General features: G+C 36.6%; 1 protein-coding gene across 2 annotated transcripts in view; it reads left to right on the top strand.

Annotated features, from left to right (window-relative positions):
* Positions 1-20038, top strand: part of TOP2B (DNA topoisomerase II beta) — a 79317-nt gene that overhangs the window by 20964 nt on the left and 38315 nt on the right. For both annotated transcript variants that reach the window (XM_085311769.1, XM_085311767.1), the window contains exons 2-8: positions 318-491; positions 9155-9245; positions 11732-11795; positions 12859-13004; positions 14008-14105; positions 15457-15669; positions 15751-15924. In XM_085311769.1, coding sequence (XP_085167895.1) covers positions 318-491; positions 9155-9245; positions 11732-11795; positions 12859-13004; positions 14008-14105; positions 15457-15669; positions 15751-15924 — 960 coding nt within the window. The remainder of the gene's footprint in view (positions 1-317; positions 492-9154; positions 9246-11731; positions 11796-12858; positions 13005-14007; positions 14106-15456; positions 15670-15750; positions 15925-20038) is intronic.

The following is a 20038-nucleotide window of genomic DNA, read 5'->3' as shown; positions in this document are numbered from 1 at the left end:
AATCAAATGTTTAAGCACAAAATGGATGTTGTCAGTACTTAACCTGAGGAGGGGTATGTCTTTTGTGACACACTGTTGCTACCTTCATGTGGTTCATCCTGTTTAACAAGAGAGTCTGAAAATGCAAAATTTGGTAGGAAACTGTAGTAGAATCTATTGAGTTATTTCTGTTGATAAGATAGCTTGATCTTAATGCATCTGAAAATTTAACTTTTAAATTACATGACAAGTTTTGATTGTAATTTAAATTTGTCAGCATTTGTTTATATCTTGAAAGAGTGGCAGATTAAATGAGTTGGGTTGATTTTTTTTTTTAGACTTTATTTGATAATCAGATCAATGCTTCAAAAAAGGAAGAATCTGAAAGCATTAATAAGAATGATACTTCAAAGAAGATGTCTGTTGAGAGAGTTTACCAGAAAAAGACTCAGCTTGAACACATCCTCCTCCGTCCAGACACTTACATTGGGTCAGTAGAACCCTTAACTCAGGTAAGTTTTGTTAAGCTTACAGTTTTTAATACTGTTTGTTGTTCTAATGAGGAAATGACTGTTCTGGTTAATAAATACACAGGTCTGTACTTTCGTGAATACTCTGTTACTCTAAAAGCTATGGAAGTGTTTATGTATGCATGTTTAGAACAGATTTTAACGAATTTAAAACAGTGATTGGTTCACTTGAAAAAATAATGCCAAGAGTATTTTGAAGATGATTCAAAACATGAGCACACACAGACCTACATGTTTATGCATATATGCTTATATGTTTACAAATATGCACACACACACACACAAATATATAAATGAATATGTGTGCAGGTTTGTGAGAAGCAATTGCTATAGATCCAAAAATGTTTCAAATTTATTTACCTAGATAGAAGACAAAAAACTTTAGCCTTCTGCTGACCCTTTATTCAGCCGTTTTAGTCATGTTGCAAATTGTTTTGAACATCAATATCTACAATTTTCGAATCTGCTTCCAAGGAGAAAGTAATGGATTTTCATTATGGAAGTCTTTCTGGGTTCAGCTGTAATTTTTGCCAAACCTCTACTTCTCCTCTCCTCATATGAGAGCAGCAATCAGATTGGAAGGGGAACTTTAGTGAAATAAGTCAGTCTGAGGAGATCCAAAATAATAGTAGCAGCTTTTACCCCCTTTCTGTGGGTGATGGTAGTCTAGGTTGGCCATGTAACAGCTGTCTTCCTAGCAGACACTTGCGTTTTTAGAATTAATTTCAGCATGTGTAAGCTTATCCTGACTATATATTTTGGAAACCAGGCTCCTACTACTTTGCATGCTCCTCTGAAGCTGCTTGCAGACTGCTCGAGCATTCAGATCTTTCCATGGAGGAGAAAATCATACATGTTTTAACTCCCTACATTGTCACACTGCTAGATTCTTTTCAAAAATGCCTCTGCTTCTAGGCATTACACTCATTTATCCTTACGTACTTCCCAGTTTCTAGCTGGTGTATTCTTTGGAAGGTGAAGAAAAGGGTTTGAAAGACGAATATTCAAAGGTTTTGCCTCTTTCTAATATATGTACCCTCATTATAAAGAAACCTGTTGTTCAAATAGATTGTTAACTTAGGAGAACAGCTTTTATTTCAATTGGGAGATACTGTCTATAGTTCTAATCCATGATGAATTTTTAAGAATGTCTTTATAAAAGATTAAACTGTATAATTTTAGAGGATCTTGAATCATTCAGGCCTCCAGAGACTTTCCCAAGATTAAAGGCCCCTAACTCTTGCTATATCCAGTGTTAAAAGAAAGATAAGCTCCACAAAGAGAAGACAGCAGTTTTCCCTTTGTGTCCAGCAAGGTGCAGCCTGGTATTGTTAAAAGTTCCACCACAAATATAAAGATGGGTAGAGCTTCCAGCTTTTGCAGTCATTTTGTTTTTGACAGCTCCTATTGTGTTATAAAAAAAATTAAGTGAACAAGTGTGATTCACTGAAAATAGTTCTTGGTGCTTAAAATGTAGCTTGTTTTCTTCTGGGATCCATAGAAGAGATATGGGAATGAAATGGCTTAGAACAGTATTAAACAAGGCTCCCATCAGACTTAGCAAAGTACATCTTAACAAAGAATACAAGTTGTTTTTAATATCCCAAATTTGTTTATTTTTATTGTGGTAGCCTCTCTGAAATGAAGACCATATTGTAGAAGGCACTGTAGAAACACACCCTCAGAAATGCTCCTTATCTCAGCTCTTTTAAGTAGACAAGGCAAACAAAAGGGCGCAGAGGGAGAAAGACAAGACAAAATTATTTGAGTTCATGCACGAGGTCAGAGGCAGAATCAGATTGGTTGGGTCTTAGTCCAGCTACATCCACAGGTATCTGTTGTTACTCTTTTATTCATGGAATTTGAATTACATCTAACCCTGGAAAGTTGTGATGGTTGAAAGTGGATGAGGAAGATGGAAGAGAGAGGATGATTCCCAAGAATATAAAATTATTTTAAAGATTTAAGTCATAGTGCCTTCATTAAAACTGTAGGATTTCAGGTCTTACGTACTCTTGAAAAAAAAAGCTGTCTCTCTCATCTAGCCATAAGCTGTTTGACTCTAAAGATATAGCAGAAATGTAGTGTTCTTTTGTCTGTGCTGTTGAAATAGTCAGTCACAGGTAGTCTTGTATTTGAATACAACCMGTAATTTTTCAGCTGCTGTATGTGCACCACTAGGGATTTGTACATACTTCACATATTGAAAACTTTATTTTACTTCATGACTGAAAAGACTCACTTCAGTGGAAGCTCTTTCTCATGAGGAATTCCAACATAGGATGTATTTTTGATAAAGAGAAATCTGAAGTGGTGAGGTATGAGAATATAAACTAAGATTAATTTTCTAGTTGGTTCTGTTCATGTATTTTTAAAAAATATTTTGTTTAATGAAGTGTAATCTGGGATTTGGACATCTGACCATGTGACTGTTCCTTGAATATTCCTGCTACTAGTGCTGATTCTAAAAATAATGTAAAAACCAATTCTAGGAGAAAAACTATCCTGAAGGTTCTGAACTCGTTGTGTAAACTCTGATTTTCAGGAATGATGTTGCTGTACTTATAGCCTCTGATGCTTTTACCATTGTTACTCAATTTGTTGCTTCAAGACCTACTCCTGCATCAGGTCCACAAAAATATTTGGTGGTGGAATGAAGGCAACTAACTAGTTGACTTAAGTAATTTAGGGTCTCTTAATATAAATGGAAGCGATTTTTTGAAAAAGCATACCTCAGCTTTTGATTCAAATGAATTTGCTGATTATCTGTAATGAGATAACCATACCCTATTACTGTAATGCATTTGAAGATGAGTTTGGGTGAAACTTAACCCTCTCCCTAACCCCAGTAGTAGCATTATTGTTCATTGAATTACTACAACAGGCACCTGCTTTTGTTTAAAAAAGGGTAATGTTATAGCTATGCTGTGCTCAGAGGCTGTGCTGAGATCTGAGTCCCTTTGTTGCTAAGCATTATAAAAAAAGCAAATAGGAAAGTTTTGTCTCCTAAAGAGGCCTATTTAAAGAGTTAAAATGTGAACAGATGAGAGTGACAGATAGAAGAGGATGAAACATAAAAGCAGTTATGCTCAATGAAAGTCATGCCTGTTAGGGATGAAGTTTTGTTTTTAAGGTGACAGTAGTGTTGTTAAATAGGATAATAAGAGTATTCAAGACAGCAGAGGGAAAACTGAAATGGAGAGAAGGTTGCTAAAGAAATAAAGCTGGAAGTGAGTCTTTATTTAGTGACATGGCTTAAGAGTTGTGCCTTGAAATGACAACCTATTTAATTCCTTATTGAGCTGATTGCCATCTGCAAGTTAAATCCAGTAGGGAAAAACAATTTTTTTGTTGTTTTTTGTGAGCTGAATTGACTCACGAGTCAAGGGATAGATGAGCAGCAGGGCTGCTCCACTGAGACAGAGAATCATAGAATCATAGAATCAGTAAGGTTGGAAGGGACCTCTGGAGATCGTCTAGTCCAAGTCTAGACCCTGCTCAGCAGGGTCACCTAGAGCATGTTAGACAGGGTTGCATCCAGTCGGGCCTTGAGTATCTCCAGAGAAGGAGACTCCACAACCTCTCTGGGCAGCCTGTTCCAGTGCTCCGTCACTCTCACAGTGAAGAAATTCCCCCTCACAGTCAGGCGGAACTTCCTGTGCTTCAGTTTCTGCCCATTGCCTCTTATCCTGTCACATGGGACAACTGAAAAGAGTTTGTCCCTGTCCCCTTGACACCCTCCCTTCAGGTACTCGTACACATTGGTAAGATCCCCCCTCAGTCTTCTCTTCCCCAGGCTGAAGAGGCCCAGCTCTCGCAGCCGTTCCTCATAGGGCAGGTGCTCCAGCCCTCTGGTCGTCTTTGTAGCCCTACGCTGGACTCTCTCCAGTAGCTCCATGTCTCTCTTGTACTGGCGAGCCCAGAACTGGACACAGTACTCGAGATGAGGCCTCTCCAGGGCTGAGTAGAGGGGCAGGATCACCTCCCTCGACCTGCTGGCAACACTCTTCCTAATGCACCCCAGGAGACCATTGGCCTTCTTGGCCACAAGGGCACATTTTGCTGGCTGATGGTCAACTTGTCATCCACCAGCACTCCCAGGTCCTTCTCTTCAGAGCTGCTTTCTAGCAGGTCAGTCCCCAGCTTGTACTGGTGCCTAGGGTTATTTCTCCCTAGGTGCAGGACTCTGCACTTGCCCTTGTTGAACCTCAGGAGGTTCCTCTCTGCCCAACTCTCCAGCCTGCCCAGGTCTCTCTGAATGGCAGCACAGCCCTCTGGTGTATCAGTCACTCCTCCCAGCTTGGTATCATCAGCAAACTTACTGAGGAGGCACTCCATCCCCTCATCCAGGTCATTGATGAAGAAGTTGAACAGGATGGGACCCAGTACTGAGCCCTGGGGGGTGCCAATAGCCACAGGCCTCCAACTAGACTCTACGCCACTGATGACAACCCTCTGAGCTCTGCCTTTCAGCCAGTTCTCAATCCACCTCACTGTCCACTCGTCTAACGCACGTTTCCTGAGCTTGCCCAGGAGGATGTTATGGGAGACAGTGTCAGAAGCCTTGCTGAAGTCAAGGTATACAACGTCCACTGCTCTCCCCTCATCTACCCAGCCAGTCATTCCATCCTAGAAGGCTATCAGATTGGTTAAGCAGGATTTCCCCTTGGTGAATCCATGCTGGCTACTACTGATCACCTTCTTCATATGTCTGGAGATGACATCCAGAATGAGCTGTCCCATCACCTTTGCAGGGATGGAGGTGAGGCTGACTGGCCTATAGTTGCCTGGGTCCTCCTTCTTGCCCTTCTTGAAGACTGGAGTGACACTGGCTTTCTTCCAGTCCTCAGGCACCTCTCCAGTTCTCCAGGACCTTTCAAAGATGTTGGAGAGTGGCTTGGCAACAACACCCGCCAGCTCCCTCAGTACCCATGGGTGCATCTCAACTGGGCCCATGGATTTGTGGATGTCTAGCCTGCCCAGAAGGTCTCTAATCCTATCCTCCTCAACCAAAGGAAAGTCTTCCCTTCTCCAGACTTTCTCCCTCACATCCAGGCTCTGGGATTCCTGAGGGCTGCCCTTAGCAGTGAAGACTGAAGCAAAGAAGGCATTCAGTAATTCTGCCTTCTCTGTATCCCTTGTCACCAGGGCCCCCGCCCCATTCAGTAGCGGGCCCACATTTTCCCTAGTCCTCCTCTTGCTGCTGATGTATGTGAAGAAGCCCTTCCTGTTGTCCTTGACATCCATTGCCAGACTCAATTCCAGCTGGGCCTTAGCCTTCCTCGCAGCATCTCTACATACTCCGACTGCATTCCTACAATTCTCCCAAGTAGCTTGTCCCCTCTTCCACATTCTGTGTACTTTCTTCTTCTGTCTGGATTTGGCCAAGAGCTCCTTGCTCACCCATGCACGTCTCCTGCCCCCTTTGCTGCACTTCTTGCTCATAGGGATGCACCGCTCTTGGGCTTGGAGGAAGTGATGTTTGAATACTAGCCAGCTCTCCTGGACCCTCCTTCCTTCTAGGGCCTTAACCCATGAGATTCCACCAATTAGGTCTCTGAAGAGCCTGAAGTCCACTCTCCTGAAGTCCAGGGTTGCAATCCTGCTTGTTGCCTTACTTCTTTCCTGCAGGATCATGAACTCTACCATCTCGTGGTCACTGCAGCCAAGGCTACCCCCAACCTTCACATCTCTAACCAGTCCCTCTCTGTTGGTAAGGAGAAGATCCAGCAGGACACCTTTCCTCGTAGGCTCCTCCACCATTTGTGACAAGAAGTTATCATCAGTGCATTGCAGGAGCCTCCTGGACTGCTTGTGCCTTGGTGTGTACTCCTTCCAGCAGATGTCAGGGTGGTTTAAGTCCCCCATGAGAACCAGAGCCTGTGATCGTGAGGCTACTTCCCGCTGTCTGTAGGAGGCCTTATCAACTTTCTCTTCCTGGTCAGGTGGCCTGTAGTGGACACCCACAACAGTGTCCCCCATGTTAGCCTGCCCTTTGATCTTTACCCATAAGCTTTCAAGTGCCTCCTCCTCCTCCACCCCCAGGCAGAGCTCGATGCATTCCAGTTGCTCTCTCACAAAAAGAGCAACTCCACCACCTCACCTTCCTGGCCTGTCTTTCCTAAAAAGCACATAGCCATCCATGACAGTGTTCCAGTCCTGTGAGCTATCCCACCATGTCTCTGTAACTGCAATGAGATCATGGCCCTGCGACTGCACACAGATCTCCAGCTCCTCCTGTTTGTTCCCCATGCTGCCTGCATTGCTGTACAGGCATTTCAAAGAGGTGGTCATGCCTGCAGGTTTCCCAGGAAGGTTGTACAGGGGTCACCCATAGCCATATCCCAAACGCACATCCCCAGCTGCATGCGCCTGTTGGAGGCCCCCCAACCCAACTTGTGTTTTGTTGTCTACCCTGTCTCTACAACAGCCTCCCTCCCCCAGCCTACCTAGTTTGGAAGAGTGCAAGACCAAGTTGCTAGGAGTGGGGGAAGTGAGAAGGAAAGCAGCCAGACCTTGCAGCTGTTACAGATAGCTCAACCTCTTCACTGAACTTCATACTGTGAACAAGCTAGTGAAGAAGGAAAGAAAGGCTGTTGAGGACTTTTATGAAGACAAGTTTCATAATCTGTTACTTCTGATACTTCTAAATTGGTGGGTTTGGACATGGGAGCAACTTACAATTAGGTCCCAAGATGAGCTCTGAATCCTTAGTGACTAGTACAAGATGAGAAACACAGAGTTACATTTTGGTGCATCCCTTAATTTTATTGATAGGATTCCACTCAGATAGAATCTTTTTTATATGCTTGAGAGGTCAACCTGTGTCAGTGGTTGAATGAAGTGGACCATGAGAAAACATATTTGACTGTTAAATTAATTGTGTTTTATATGATACACTTTAAAAACTGAAATTTTCATCAGATTCTTTTGTGAGGTACTACAAAAATTATTTCCTTCCCTTAGGTGTCTCCTTTGAGAGGTCTTAACATTTATTTCCAAAATAAATGCTAATTGTGAAAGTGGGAGAGAGCACAGTGGAGAGTTTTTTTTATTTCCTACAACTTCTTCTGGTTTCTGATTCTGATATTTTTTCTTTTATTGTAGTATGAATAATAAAATAGTGGACATATAGGGCAATCAGGATATGTCTCACTGTTTATTCTGCAGTTAATTGCTTGTATTTACATTTCTATGTATAGATTGCAGCTATGGTTTGTGTGGGATACAAGTGAATTAAATCAGCATTAAATATACTCCAGTACTGTGGAAGCATCTGGAATAGTGCATCTATTAGTGTATCTAGATAAATCTCAATCCTTGATTTACTAGTTTGGTTATATCTATGAGCTGCTTGGAAAAGGAAAAATTGTAGTAGTGGTATCATACAGGAAAGCTAGGGAAAGAAGGTCAAGGCAGCAGCAGCATTGTTTTTCTGAGATCTTAAGTTCTGTGATCTCACAGTCAGATGGCTGAATTCCAGTAGAACCATTTGCCGTGAAAAATGTATCGGGGACTAAAATCAAAGGAAAAGAGCAGGAAATAAGTTTGATTAAGAAATTAAGATAAACGCTAGATACTGTATTTAGATACTGGTATTACTATTCTGCTCAGCAGTAGACACTGTTGTTGGGATAAATCATTACAATTTGAGTCAGATCTGCATAGCTAATGTGGAGATTCCTGTGGAACACACAGACTTGCTATCAATCTCCATTTTATCATTAACTAGAATTACTTGTTCTGTTAATGAAACCTAAAATCTACACCATTTTACATAAATAGAAGATAAACAGTTTTTCAGTGTGTATATTTAGCATGTATATCATTTTGAAATGATCTACAGGATTTATATTTCTGTTTTGTTATTTTTCATATTGACATTGCTTTCAAGTAGAAATTTGATTTTGTACAAGACTGAAAAAAATATTCCTTATTGCTGGTAATCCTTTGAAAACCGAATTGCATTGCATCTATGGGGATTAGACGAAAACTGATTTCATTTCTCTGTGCCATAGTAGGTGGTGGTAAGGTGCAGTTCATAATATACGTATAAAACAGACTTATCAATCAGAAGAATATATGTAGCATGTTTTTGTGTAGTTATCAGAAAAACAAGAAGGACATGTAAGCCATCTTTGTAAGTCACCCAAATTCTGTATTAGATCCCAGTTTTTCGTTAGGGATTGTATCATAGGCCGGGAACCTTGTAGCACTGCTTACCTTGGTTTACATTTCCTGCTTCTAGTTTTAGTTGAGGGTGGTTTCTGTAGGGAAAATTCTAATCTAGTTCCTAAATGACAATGTTCTTAGAGGAGGAAAGACTGTCCTTATAACATTGTAAAGGGAGATGTGAATAACTATCAGAGTTTAAGAGAATCTAGATATCACTTATAAAGCTGATAAAATGGTGATGAAAGAGTTAAAAATCCTGAATGTGTATTAATAAAAGCATTTGCTCTTATTCCTTTTTGGAAAGGTTGGCTAGTTACTTTTGTATCAGCTAAAATTTGTGATAGAGGGATGAAGTTAAAAATCTTAATTCTGCTTACTGAAGTGTTAAGTATTACAAGTTATTGAAGTATAAACATTTCCTTTTTGGACCAAAACAATAAATATTTTTATTTTATTTTGTTTACGTATAGTTAATGTGGGTTTACGATGAAGATGTAGGAATGAATTGCAGAGAAGTTACCTTTGTCCCAGGCTTATATAAGATCTTTGATGAAATCCTTGGTAAGTATTTTAAGTATTTTTAACAATAACATTGTTGCAGAGTTATGGAGTACACATTATTCCAGAAGCTCTCAAAGCATGTTATGTGTATTTAGGTTTAAATCACAGACTTAGAGATCCACTAAAATGCAGTAAACTATAAATTGTGTGTGTGCCAGCACTATAGAGCAATATAGAAGAAGGAAGAGTGCGTTCAATTTAACCTGCAGGAAAGTATAAGAAATTGTTATTAAACATCAGATTATTCTTTATTGTCAACATTGTTACGAGATTTTTAATCTGCAGGGTTAATCAGGACCTCAGTTTTAAATCACGTTTGAAAGAAAAACGTTCTATCGGTGGTTGCTTAATAAGATGAAGGAGAAGGTGTCTCAGTGTTGACTTAAATCATCATAACTTCATGAATCATTAAAACTACTTCCTTCTGTGCAGAATGAGAGTGGTTGTGATGGTGATTGTTACACAGTTCATTTATAGACTTCAGATGGTTGTAAAATAAGTAAGTATCATACTGCCATTTAAAAGCCTGATCACAAAGACACAAATGTTTTTTAGAAAATTCTATCTTAAAGTATACCTGAGTTACTACAGCTTGCTAGCTTATGACACTCTCTTGGTGACAGGCAGAGACTGAAGGCTAACCAGCACTAGCAACTTACGAACAGTGTGCTGTCTACTATACTCATATGTTGGTTTAATTGTCATTAATTCTTTAATTGACATTAAATCTTCATTATTTATGAATTAATTCAAAATTCTTTATGATGTTATTGGCAGAATTACATCTTAAACTAAATTATGGTCTGTTGAGGTCAACAAAAGTTTTGTCATGACCTTCAGTGGGATCCATACCTCTAAAACTGTGCTTTATAGCATTGCATTCTTAGAGACAGCAAAGACTACATCTTTATTGTCAAGTTAGGTGGAAGAGAAGGAATATTTTTTTTTACTTGTTGATAAATTTGAGAAATAGTCTTTCATCACTTCTTTTTTTGTGTGCTGCCTCAGAATTTAAAGGCTTTTCACAGGAGGGAGCCACTTCCATCTTGTCCCGTTGAAAAGGAAGATCATTGTCATATCATTATCATAGCTCTGTACAGTTGATTGCTTCTTTATGTAGCACCGACAATTGCTTCGCAGAGCGTGGCTTGAGAACTTGAGGCCAGGGTAATAACATTATGAAAAGTGGAAAGTTTAGCTGTGCATACTTTGGAATGGAACTGCACTTAATGGTTGTAGTAAAAACACCTTGAAATATCTGATCTTCAGTTGAGATCTTTTCCACTGAATGTTAATTTATTTTAAGATATTAAAATATAGATATTAAGGTATTTTATCTTTACTGGGTTTCTCTTCAGGTCCTTTAGTGGTTTGAGGTGATGAGGCAAATGCTGAAAATGATTGTAAAGTGTTTTCATGGTTAGTGACTAGAATCACATTTTGATTTCTATTGTTTGTAATTAATATACATGTGAGTACAGTTTAATTAAATTCTTATCAAATATTAAATTCTACTTATCCTACTTTTGATTGTAAATTGTGTAAAGTATAAGTGGTTGTGAGCATCCAGGGATTATTAGAGAGAATCTACAATCCAAAAACTTAATTGATGTAAGTTCTTCAGGATTGGTTTTCACTGGCAGAATGATGAGTAAACATATCTAATGATGCGTAGTTTCTTTTTTTTTCCTTTTTTTTCTTTTTTTTTCTTTTNTTGTATGTGTGTATATCTATGGTCTTTTCTGAGTACAATGGGTTTCTATTAAGGTATTGTTTTACTCCTACTGTGTCTAAGTGCATACAAGGAAGCAGTCATTTACTATAAAAATATTGTTCGATCTAAAGCATTGTGGAATAGGACTATTCTAAAACAAAAATTGATAAATTTTAACAATGCTGGCATAAATAATTGTTATCAGTTAAAATTAATAAAACCAATTTTTTGATGTGTGTGAGCACAGTGCCTGTGTCGATAGAGTTCTAGATTTGGTGCTACTATAATAGGAATTATAAGTAGTAATGATAATTGCAGCTGGTAAGAACTGATAAGTTCAGATTTTTCCTACTCTGTAAAAATACACTATTCCAACATAAACCAGAAAATAGTATTTCACAAGGGGCAAAAGGGTAATATGTGTAATAAATATGCGAAGAAATGCAGCACAGAGCAACAGAGGAATGAAGTTTTTAATATGCTAAGAACAGTTATGGGAACAGGCTTACAAAATAAGCTTCTATGTTTATTTTTAATGTCATGTAACTGCTAGAAATAGAATCAGTAGTCATAAGGAGGTTGAAAACCTCCTTCTTGGAGGTTATATTTACTGACTTCAGTAACAAGATAGTAAATATACAAAAAGCAACCTGATTAAAAAACACCTTGACCATTGTAAATTATGGTGAAATATGTAAATAATCAGATTTATAGATCAAGTAATTAATTTTTCCTCCTAGAAAGTGTTAAATTGTGTTATTTTATTTCATAGTAAATGCTGCAGACAATAAGCAGAGGGACAAGAATATGACTTGCATTAAAATATCCATTGATCCGTAAGTAAAAGCATGTTTTAGTTTACTCTCTCTGTACAGGCTATTGTAGTTCAGATCTTTGTAAAAATAAAATAGTAAATGAAATTATTTAGAATGAAATAATCTTTTTGGAATTGTTTCCATTGCCTTCATATTTTGAGATGACAAGATAAATTAAAATAATTAACAGTAATTACTACCATTTTGAATTTATAATAATTTGTTCTCCTAAACCACTTATTAATGTTTGATGGAATAATTGAATAAAACTTAGAATCTGAAGATTTTAAAATTCATGATGAGATGAAAGCTTGGCAGTACATAACTGTATCCAGCCAGGTTATGCATAAATCATAAATACCAACCCTTAATTCTGTAATGTAACTTTGTGCCTCTTGAGCTTCTACATTAATTCCTTCAGCATCAGGATGAAATTATGTTTGAACTAGTCAGATAAAACACACTGAAACAGCAGATTGCAAATATCTCTTTACTACTGTTTTTTCCAAATGGATTCCTTGAAGAAGAGTTAGGTCCGAATGGGAAATACTGTAGTTAAAGACATGGAGATTGGGTGCCATAGTAGTGCCGTTTCAGTGAAAGTTATTGAATAATAAATGTTTTGAAGAGGAATTTTGGCACTGATGGGTAAAAGAATTTGCAATGACTATAATAAATAGGAAATGACCATTCTAAACAGATTATAGCTTGGCTGTGTCTCAGTGGACTTCCATGAAACCTACAAAAGCTACTTCTCTAACTTGGGAATAATACAACAGTATAACAAAACTTCAGGATTCGGTGGCAGATCATGTTGATAGTGGAAGCTCTTCAAACACAGATTTTTGAAGGTTATTTTTATGGTATGAAATATTGTCATACATGGGCAATTATACTGCTTCTTCTAAGACATTAAGAAAAACAAGATGGTTTTTTGATAATTAAAATTTATAGAACTACAAATATTGTAAAAGTGCAGTCTTTTATTATAATGTGTGCAATTATTTAAACCTCTAAAACATATGCAAGAGTCTATTTTCAAGAATACAATATTTAGCTTAATGCCTTTCTTTGCTGATTTCAGAGAATCAAACATTGTCAGTATATGGAATAATGGGAAAGGTATACCAGTTGTGGAACACAAAGTAGAAAAAGTGTATGTTCCTGCTTTAATCTTTGGGCAGCTGCTAACATCCAGCAACTATGATGATGATGAGAAAAAAGTTACAGGCAAGACTATTTATCATGTTCTATTCATTCAATTAATCAGTTGTCTGTTTTTCAGTATACTTTCCCTTTTTAATTTTTCTACTCTTTTTGTAATGTATGATCACTTAATCACCCTTACCAAGTTCTATGTTAGGGTAAAGTGATCATGAGAAAAAAAATCTATTTTGTTTCTTTTTTGTTTATATGTGGCATTGTTTAGAGAGAACTTTATATTTGCATCTCTAATGTCATGTCAGAATTCCCTATTTACTACCTGTAAAAGTTCCATGGTAATTATACTGTCTGCAAGCGTTAGAAAGTTTACCCTATCAAAATTGAAAGAAAAATTATTTTAATAAATTAGTCTGTGTTTTATTTACCTAAAGGCAAGGTAACCTTGATTTAGATTATGAATGAAAGTTTATTCTGTTTTATCCTAGCCCCCATATATTTTTTCCACCAAATGATGACTTCAAAAATTTCTTTTAAGACACACAGGAATTATTTGATTTTATTTTAAGGTGAATGTAGTATATTAAAATTCCTTTTGAATTCCTTGAGAAATAAACTAAAGTATGATTTCAGTCAATTAATATCACGTAACTGTGAGTTGGTGCCAAGAAGGGGTGACTTAATTCTTTCTCTCTGAACTCCTACTCCCTCTGCTTACCTTCTATTAGAGCTAGCAAATGTGTGGTCACTGAGTTAATTGGGTCTGTTCATGTATTCATTTTCCACTGGGTGAAGGTGTTGATGTTGCTTGCCTTGCAGCACAGGACTGTAGGGGAGCAGCGGGAGCATCCTGGCCAGGGTGGTGGAAGAGCAAAGTGCTTATTTTTCAGACAGCAACATTTGCCCCAGATCTCCAGTCCTGTGAGACTGTACCTCTGCCATCTTTTCATAGCTGTTGACATGTGGCTCCACTTTTGTCTTATATAGGAACATTTTACTTTATTTGCATATTTTCTAGGTGTGGTAAATATAATTTCTGCTTTAAAAAACTTACTGTATGTTGTTTTTCCAGGTGGCCGTAATGGCTATGGTGCAAAACTTTGTAACATATTCAGTACAAAGTTTACGGTTGAAACTGCTTGCAAAGAATACAAACACAGCTTTAAGCAGGTATAGAAGTTATCTCAACTTTTTCCTTTTCTTTGCTGTAATTATAAACTTAAAATTGAACACATTTCAGTATTTTATACAATGAATCATTTAACATTCAAATGTGAAGGGATGTAGGGTATGCAGGTTAGATTAGTTCCATAAAATTGGTACTTCTACATGTGAATTTGTTTTTTTTTTTTTAAGTAATTAACTTTTCTTGAGAGTGTAACTAAAATGAAATGTGAGTTAATTTTAGTGACTGAAAGTCACTAAATGACTTTTGTGAATAAAAATGAAAGACACTGYTGTTAAAACTAAGGTATACTCGTGGAAATGAATGTAAAAATTGAATATATTTTATTTAAATGTTTCGTAATTGCTCGAGCATTAAATTTATCAGAAAGTTGTACTACTTTTAGCTGTGCAAACATTAGAACAATTATCTAGATAGTTTTGTGTAGTGTTATGAAAATGTTTTTTGTGACTTTATAGAAGTTTGGAGAACTTTGGTAGGCTGTTAATTACCAAAGTTCCTCAGCTTTGGAGTCTTTCACAGTTGGTGGCTTCATTCTCTTTTTTTCTAGAAAAACAATCCATTTCTAGTTATACTGTCATGGCACTGGCATAAACGGTGTATTTTAATGGTTTACCTGCCTTTCTAAGAATATTTTCTCCTAAATGCTAAAATCAAATTAATACTGGCTTAAATGTATACTTTGATGACAATGACATACTTAAAAACTTATCAAAAGCATGAAATTACATACTTTGAAAAACTGAGGAAAATTTAGTGCAACTGGACCTTGATGTCTGCTGTAAGAGAATGTGAATCAGCCTTCCGCTTGGTCTTTTAAACGTGCCAGCATTGTTAAACAGAGAACATTGTTAAGACCCTGAATAAGTCTGAGCAAGTTGGTTTATCAGCCTTTGATATTCTTTGATATTCTGTCAACCACAAAGATGGTATTTCAGAGACTATTGAATCTCTGAACTCCAGGTGCTGGGACTCAAGACTTCTGAAGGAGGATATATTAGATTGAAAGGGTTAAACTGACAGGCAATAAAGATTGTTTAGCCAGCTCACTTGTATCCAATTTAGTCCATTCTCTACTGGGCTCTGTTTGCATTGGAAACATATCCATCAGTGTTAGGKAACCTATATATACAGAAGTCACAAATCTGCTGTCATCAATGCTTGTGAAAGTCGTGGTAAGGCAATTAATTTTAGCAGAGGAAACTTCTAAGAGAAATCTGCAAACTTTTTATTGTGTAGCTGTTGCTATCTTAGCATGGCTGGAAAATGGACAGAGGAGGAGGATAATAAGTCTTTTATTGCAAACTAATGTCTAAAATGTTTTTGTTTCCGAAGACTTGGATGAACAATATGATGAAGACTTCTGAACCCAAGATTAAGCATTTTGATGGTGATGACTACACATGTATTACATTCCAGCCTGATTTATCTAAATTTAAAATGGAAAAACTTGATAAGGATATTGTGGCCCTCATGACAAGAAGAGCATATGATTTGGCTGGGTCATGCAAAGGAGTCAAAGTTATGTTGAATGGGAAGAAATTACCTGTAAGAGCCTCATTTAAAATATTTTAAGTAGGGTGAGTATTTAATGGGAAGAATAGTAATTGCTTATCTGTATTGCTGTAGGTAAATGGATTTCGCAGTTACGTAGATCTTTACGTAAAGGACAAACTGGATGAAACTGGAGTTGCACTTAAAGTAATTCATGAAGTTGTGAATGAGCGATGGGATGTGTGCCTCACTTTAAGTGAAAAAGGATTTCAGCAAATCAGCTTTGTAAATAGTATAGCTACCACAAAGGTGAGTAGTTATATTTATATTAAAAGACAAAAACTGTAAAGGATAAAAGTACATGCTAAGGTTACACCTAGTCAGATATTTGATAAAAATGAATCTGGCTTCTATAAATAAATAGGTGAAGTAATCCTTTGCATGAGAAGATCTGTTAAAGCAAGTATTGTATTTCTGTAGTTTTAGAATACTAGCAATAATTATCAGTGATGCTGATATCTTATGTGGTACTGATAAAAGATGAAATGAATGGAACTGAAGTTTAGTCGAAATACTGTATTCTGTCCTTTCCAATACAGATTGTAATAAAATAACTGAAATTAAGGTAAAAATGATTATGCAAATGCTTAAAGTTAGTAGCAAGTTCTGGTTGGGAAAAATTGCTTTTGGTATTCATGAAAAATGTTTTTCCATTTATTGCTTTATGATGTATAAAACTGGCCTGAAATGTTGAGATTATTTTTCTTTTATACCCTTTTCTTCTTTAGGGGTCTAGGTATTCTCTATACCTTTCAGTAACTAGAGAAGTAGTGAAATTATTGCAGATCTTCAGTTATGATAAAAAAGTAATTTGTTCTACGTACTGAAATACAAACCTTATGCTTCTCAGATACTGGCACTGTTTGGCACGAAGACAGTCGTCTGAAACCCATTAGCACAACTTTCATTTATGCCAGTTTGGTACAGCCCAAAGAAGAAGTTTAGGTATCTAAGGTCCACCATGGTGAAAAAATGCCTCTGTCATTTCTGCTCTTCAAAGTTGTGCAGGATGAGTGATGTAACAACAGTTAAGCAGTATTTGCCCCAGTTTCCAGTGATTGATGGGCTATTTCTAGGGAATGTTAACCATGGCTTCTCCTGAAAGATGAGAAAGATAAGAATTTGTAATCAGACACTTAAAAATTTCTTGCTCAGGTCTCTTCCAGAAGAGTCAAACAGAAGAAAATTCCAACAGAGGTACAAGTGCTTCAAGAGAAGTGAGGTCCTTGGTCTAGACAGAGGTCTAGAATATCAGTGTTAACCTCTGTCGTAGCTGAAGTTTAGCTAGTGTTTGGCTGGTATCTGATTGTTACTGCATAATCTCCTCCAGTGTTGTTTTCAATGTCACTGAACCAGAGTTCAGTGGTAAGGGAGATGGTTTATTTTGGTGTAGAATATTTACTTTTTAAATGTACATTTTAATTAAATGCATATCTGATACTCGTGAAAACTAAGGAAAGCAAAAAACATATCTGGTAATTCTAAGGTTCAGGTAACATTTATTTTACTTCAGGCCTCTTTATGCAACATAAAGAAGAAAAATAGCATGACTTTAAAAGATGTTTAAAATATCTTCATGAAGAAGCTGACAGTACAGAGAAACTTAATAATGTTTGATATCAGGTTATGAAAATATATTTGAAAAAATGAATACTTATTGACTCCTAAGTAAATATATTACATACACTTACTCAAAGGATTTTGAATTTGACTCCTTTGGATCAATTTTCATCCATCATGCAGTTACACATGCGTTGTTATCATATATTCTTTAAGACAATTCATAGAAAAAATACTGTGTATTCTTCAAAGGTAAGTGTTGTAATTTCTAGTTTTTCCCACTCTCCCAATCCATGCCTTATGTGTGTGACTGGATGTGGAATGCTCGGGGCCGGTGAACCACCTCACCAGCAATTGATGTGCAACTACCCACTGATGAGACATAATGGCTAGTAACTAACTGCGTCAACTGCCTGTTCCCTTATCTGCTAACAGGTGAGGAGCTCATTTCAGCTGTTCTTTGGTTGTATATCACTGTTTGCTGAAAGCTTTTCATTTCTGTTTCTGGATAAATTTCACCCAGCCGTAACTTCCCTTCCACTTCTATTTTTTTTAAACTTGCTTTAAATTCAAACAAGTTTGGGGGATTTTTTTAGGGGTGGGTAGAAGGTCAGGCAGTATATTGAGGCACAACTCCCTTTTTTTGTTCTTGTAAGTTTGTTACTGTGTCACTAATGATCAGGTCCCTGTGTATTCACAGTTTTGCAGTACTAGGCTACTACAGACTAAGATTGCATTTGAAAGAATGTTTCTAGCTATTATGGTTGTGCAGACAACCTTTCAGTGTTACATGTATATAAATTGATTAAGCGTTGTCTTTCTGAGTTCTCAGTTTCAAACAGTAGCTGTAGTAGAAATTCTAGTAGAAACTTCAGTTACTAACATCAATCCAATGATATTCTTAATATTGTAGTACTGCTAAGTATAATACTATCAGTCATTTTAGCAGAAACATTCAGCTAATGTGGATGCAATGACATGTATTAGACTTGGGTACAGGGCAGCCAACCTGTTAAAATACATGAGCATTTAGCAAGAAATTTAGGGCAATTCCAGAATTTACAGGTTTATTCTAATAAAATAAGTATAATAGAAAACTAATTTGAGAGGAAATATAATGATTGTATTTATATAGCTAATTCAATTTTATAATTAGCTTGTGAATTTCAGTTTGCCATATGAACTGTTTATTTGTCCTTAGAATTTATATGTGGCATACTTCAGAATTAATCGTTGGCTGTTGATGACACTATTAATACAATGTATATAGAGCCAGTCTAAGCTTCTCTTTTAAGACTTAAGTTGTTACCATTTCACAGTAACGTCCTTCCATCCTGAAGTTTGCAAAACGGGGGTTCAGTCATAATGGTTGCCTTTTAGGACAAGATATTTATGCAGCTGTAGTTCTCTTTTCCATAAGGCAGTATCCTGATAGTTATGGACAGCCTTTTAGGTTTAGAGGACATTTTTGTTTTTCTGTCTTGTATTAAATGTACTGACAGTTGGGGCAGTTATAGGCTGTTATGCTTCGATAGTGGGTAAATGTGCCACCTACTGGTGAGATGGTTGAAAGGTTCCCAACTTTGAGCTCTGAACATCCCTCACTCAATGCTACACACTAAGAATGGACACAAGAATGAGGAACTGTTATAATTAATACCGTCTAAGAACAAGAATTACAGGTAAGATGCTGATTTGCTGATATGTCAGCTATTAGTTTGAGCAAAATATTTGAAGTTCTAAAATTAGACTTTTCTAATCCAGTTGTAAATAGAAAAACTGTAATGAAATTAGAGATATTGATGCAAGTTTAAGTTTTTAGTAATGTGGAGAGTAAAAGTAGTGTATTTAAAAATTGCCATTCAAATGTGGAATATTTTTAAAATATGAGTCATTTATTTGATATTTACCAGCAGTAGTAGTTTGTTTCTACAATTTTGAAACAAATTTATTTTCTTTGTAGTGCCAGGATTCAGCTTGCACTTGAAATCTGATATTGAAGCAGTGTTGTCTGTATATGAATAAAAATTATTTGATTGTTTTAAGAAGAAATAGCATGAAAAAAATACTTAGTAAAATGTATGGTGCTTCCAGCTCACACTGGTGGTTTATATTGCTGTTTATTTTATGGCTTTAACAACTGACAATATAAATGGTTTATTTGAAGCACAAATACCAATGTAGTAGTATTTCTTAAGTTACCATCTTACACCATTTTTTACCTTCTTTCTCTTTTTCTTTTCAATTCTTCTTTCTACATGAAGTTGAGAACACAGTTACTATCTCCTATCAGTTTGGCCTCTTTACATGTTCTTCGGTCTTTTCAGATGTTTACTGTCTCTTTAATTTTAAACTTCTGGCTCTTATTTTTTAGTTACTAGTTGTTGTTCATACTTTCCCTCTATCTTCTTGGCTGCTTCCTTTTCTCAGTTTTTGTTTTCCATTTCGTTTTTTTTTATCCTGGACTTCCTCATATCTATCCTCTATTTCCTCAGATCTGTTTTTAAAACAGTTCTAAAGAAGGTCTTTTTTGTGTTACTTCATGATTAGTGTCTCCATGGAAGTATTTCCTTTGTTTTATCTGTTGTAACATGAATTAATTTGAACAGAAGCCGCTATTTATTCTATATTTCTGTAGACAGTAATTGATACTAAACAAAGGTGATCTTCTGGGGTAAAATAATGGGCATTGAGTTAGATACGGTTTATCTGTATAGAGAGGAACACTGCATTGCTAGTTGTAAGATAGTAGATTTTAGTCCAAGTATTATGAACTTGCTATAATGGCCAYTAGAATTTACCA

The sequence above is a fragment of the Rhea americana genome, unplaced genomic scaffold, assembly GCF_003343005.1.
Source record: "Rhea americana isolate MKP2758 unplaced genomic scaffold, rheAme1 scaffold_35, whole genome shotgun sequence".
Classification (NCBI taxonomy): domain Eukaryota; kingdom Metazoa; phylum Chordata; class Aves; order Rheiformes; family Rheidae; genus Rhea; species Rhea americana.
The sequence above is the reverse complement of the archived record's forward strand: the minus strand, read 5'-3'. Positions and strand labels throughout refer to the sequence as shown.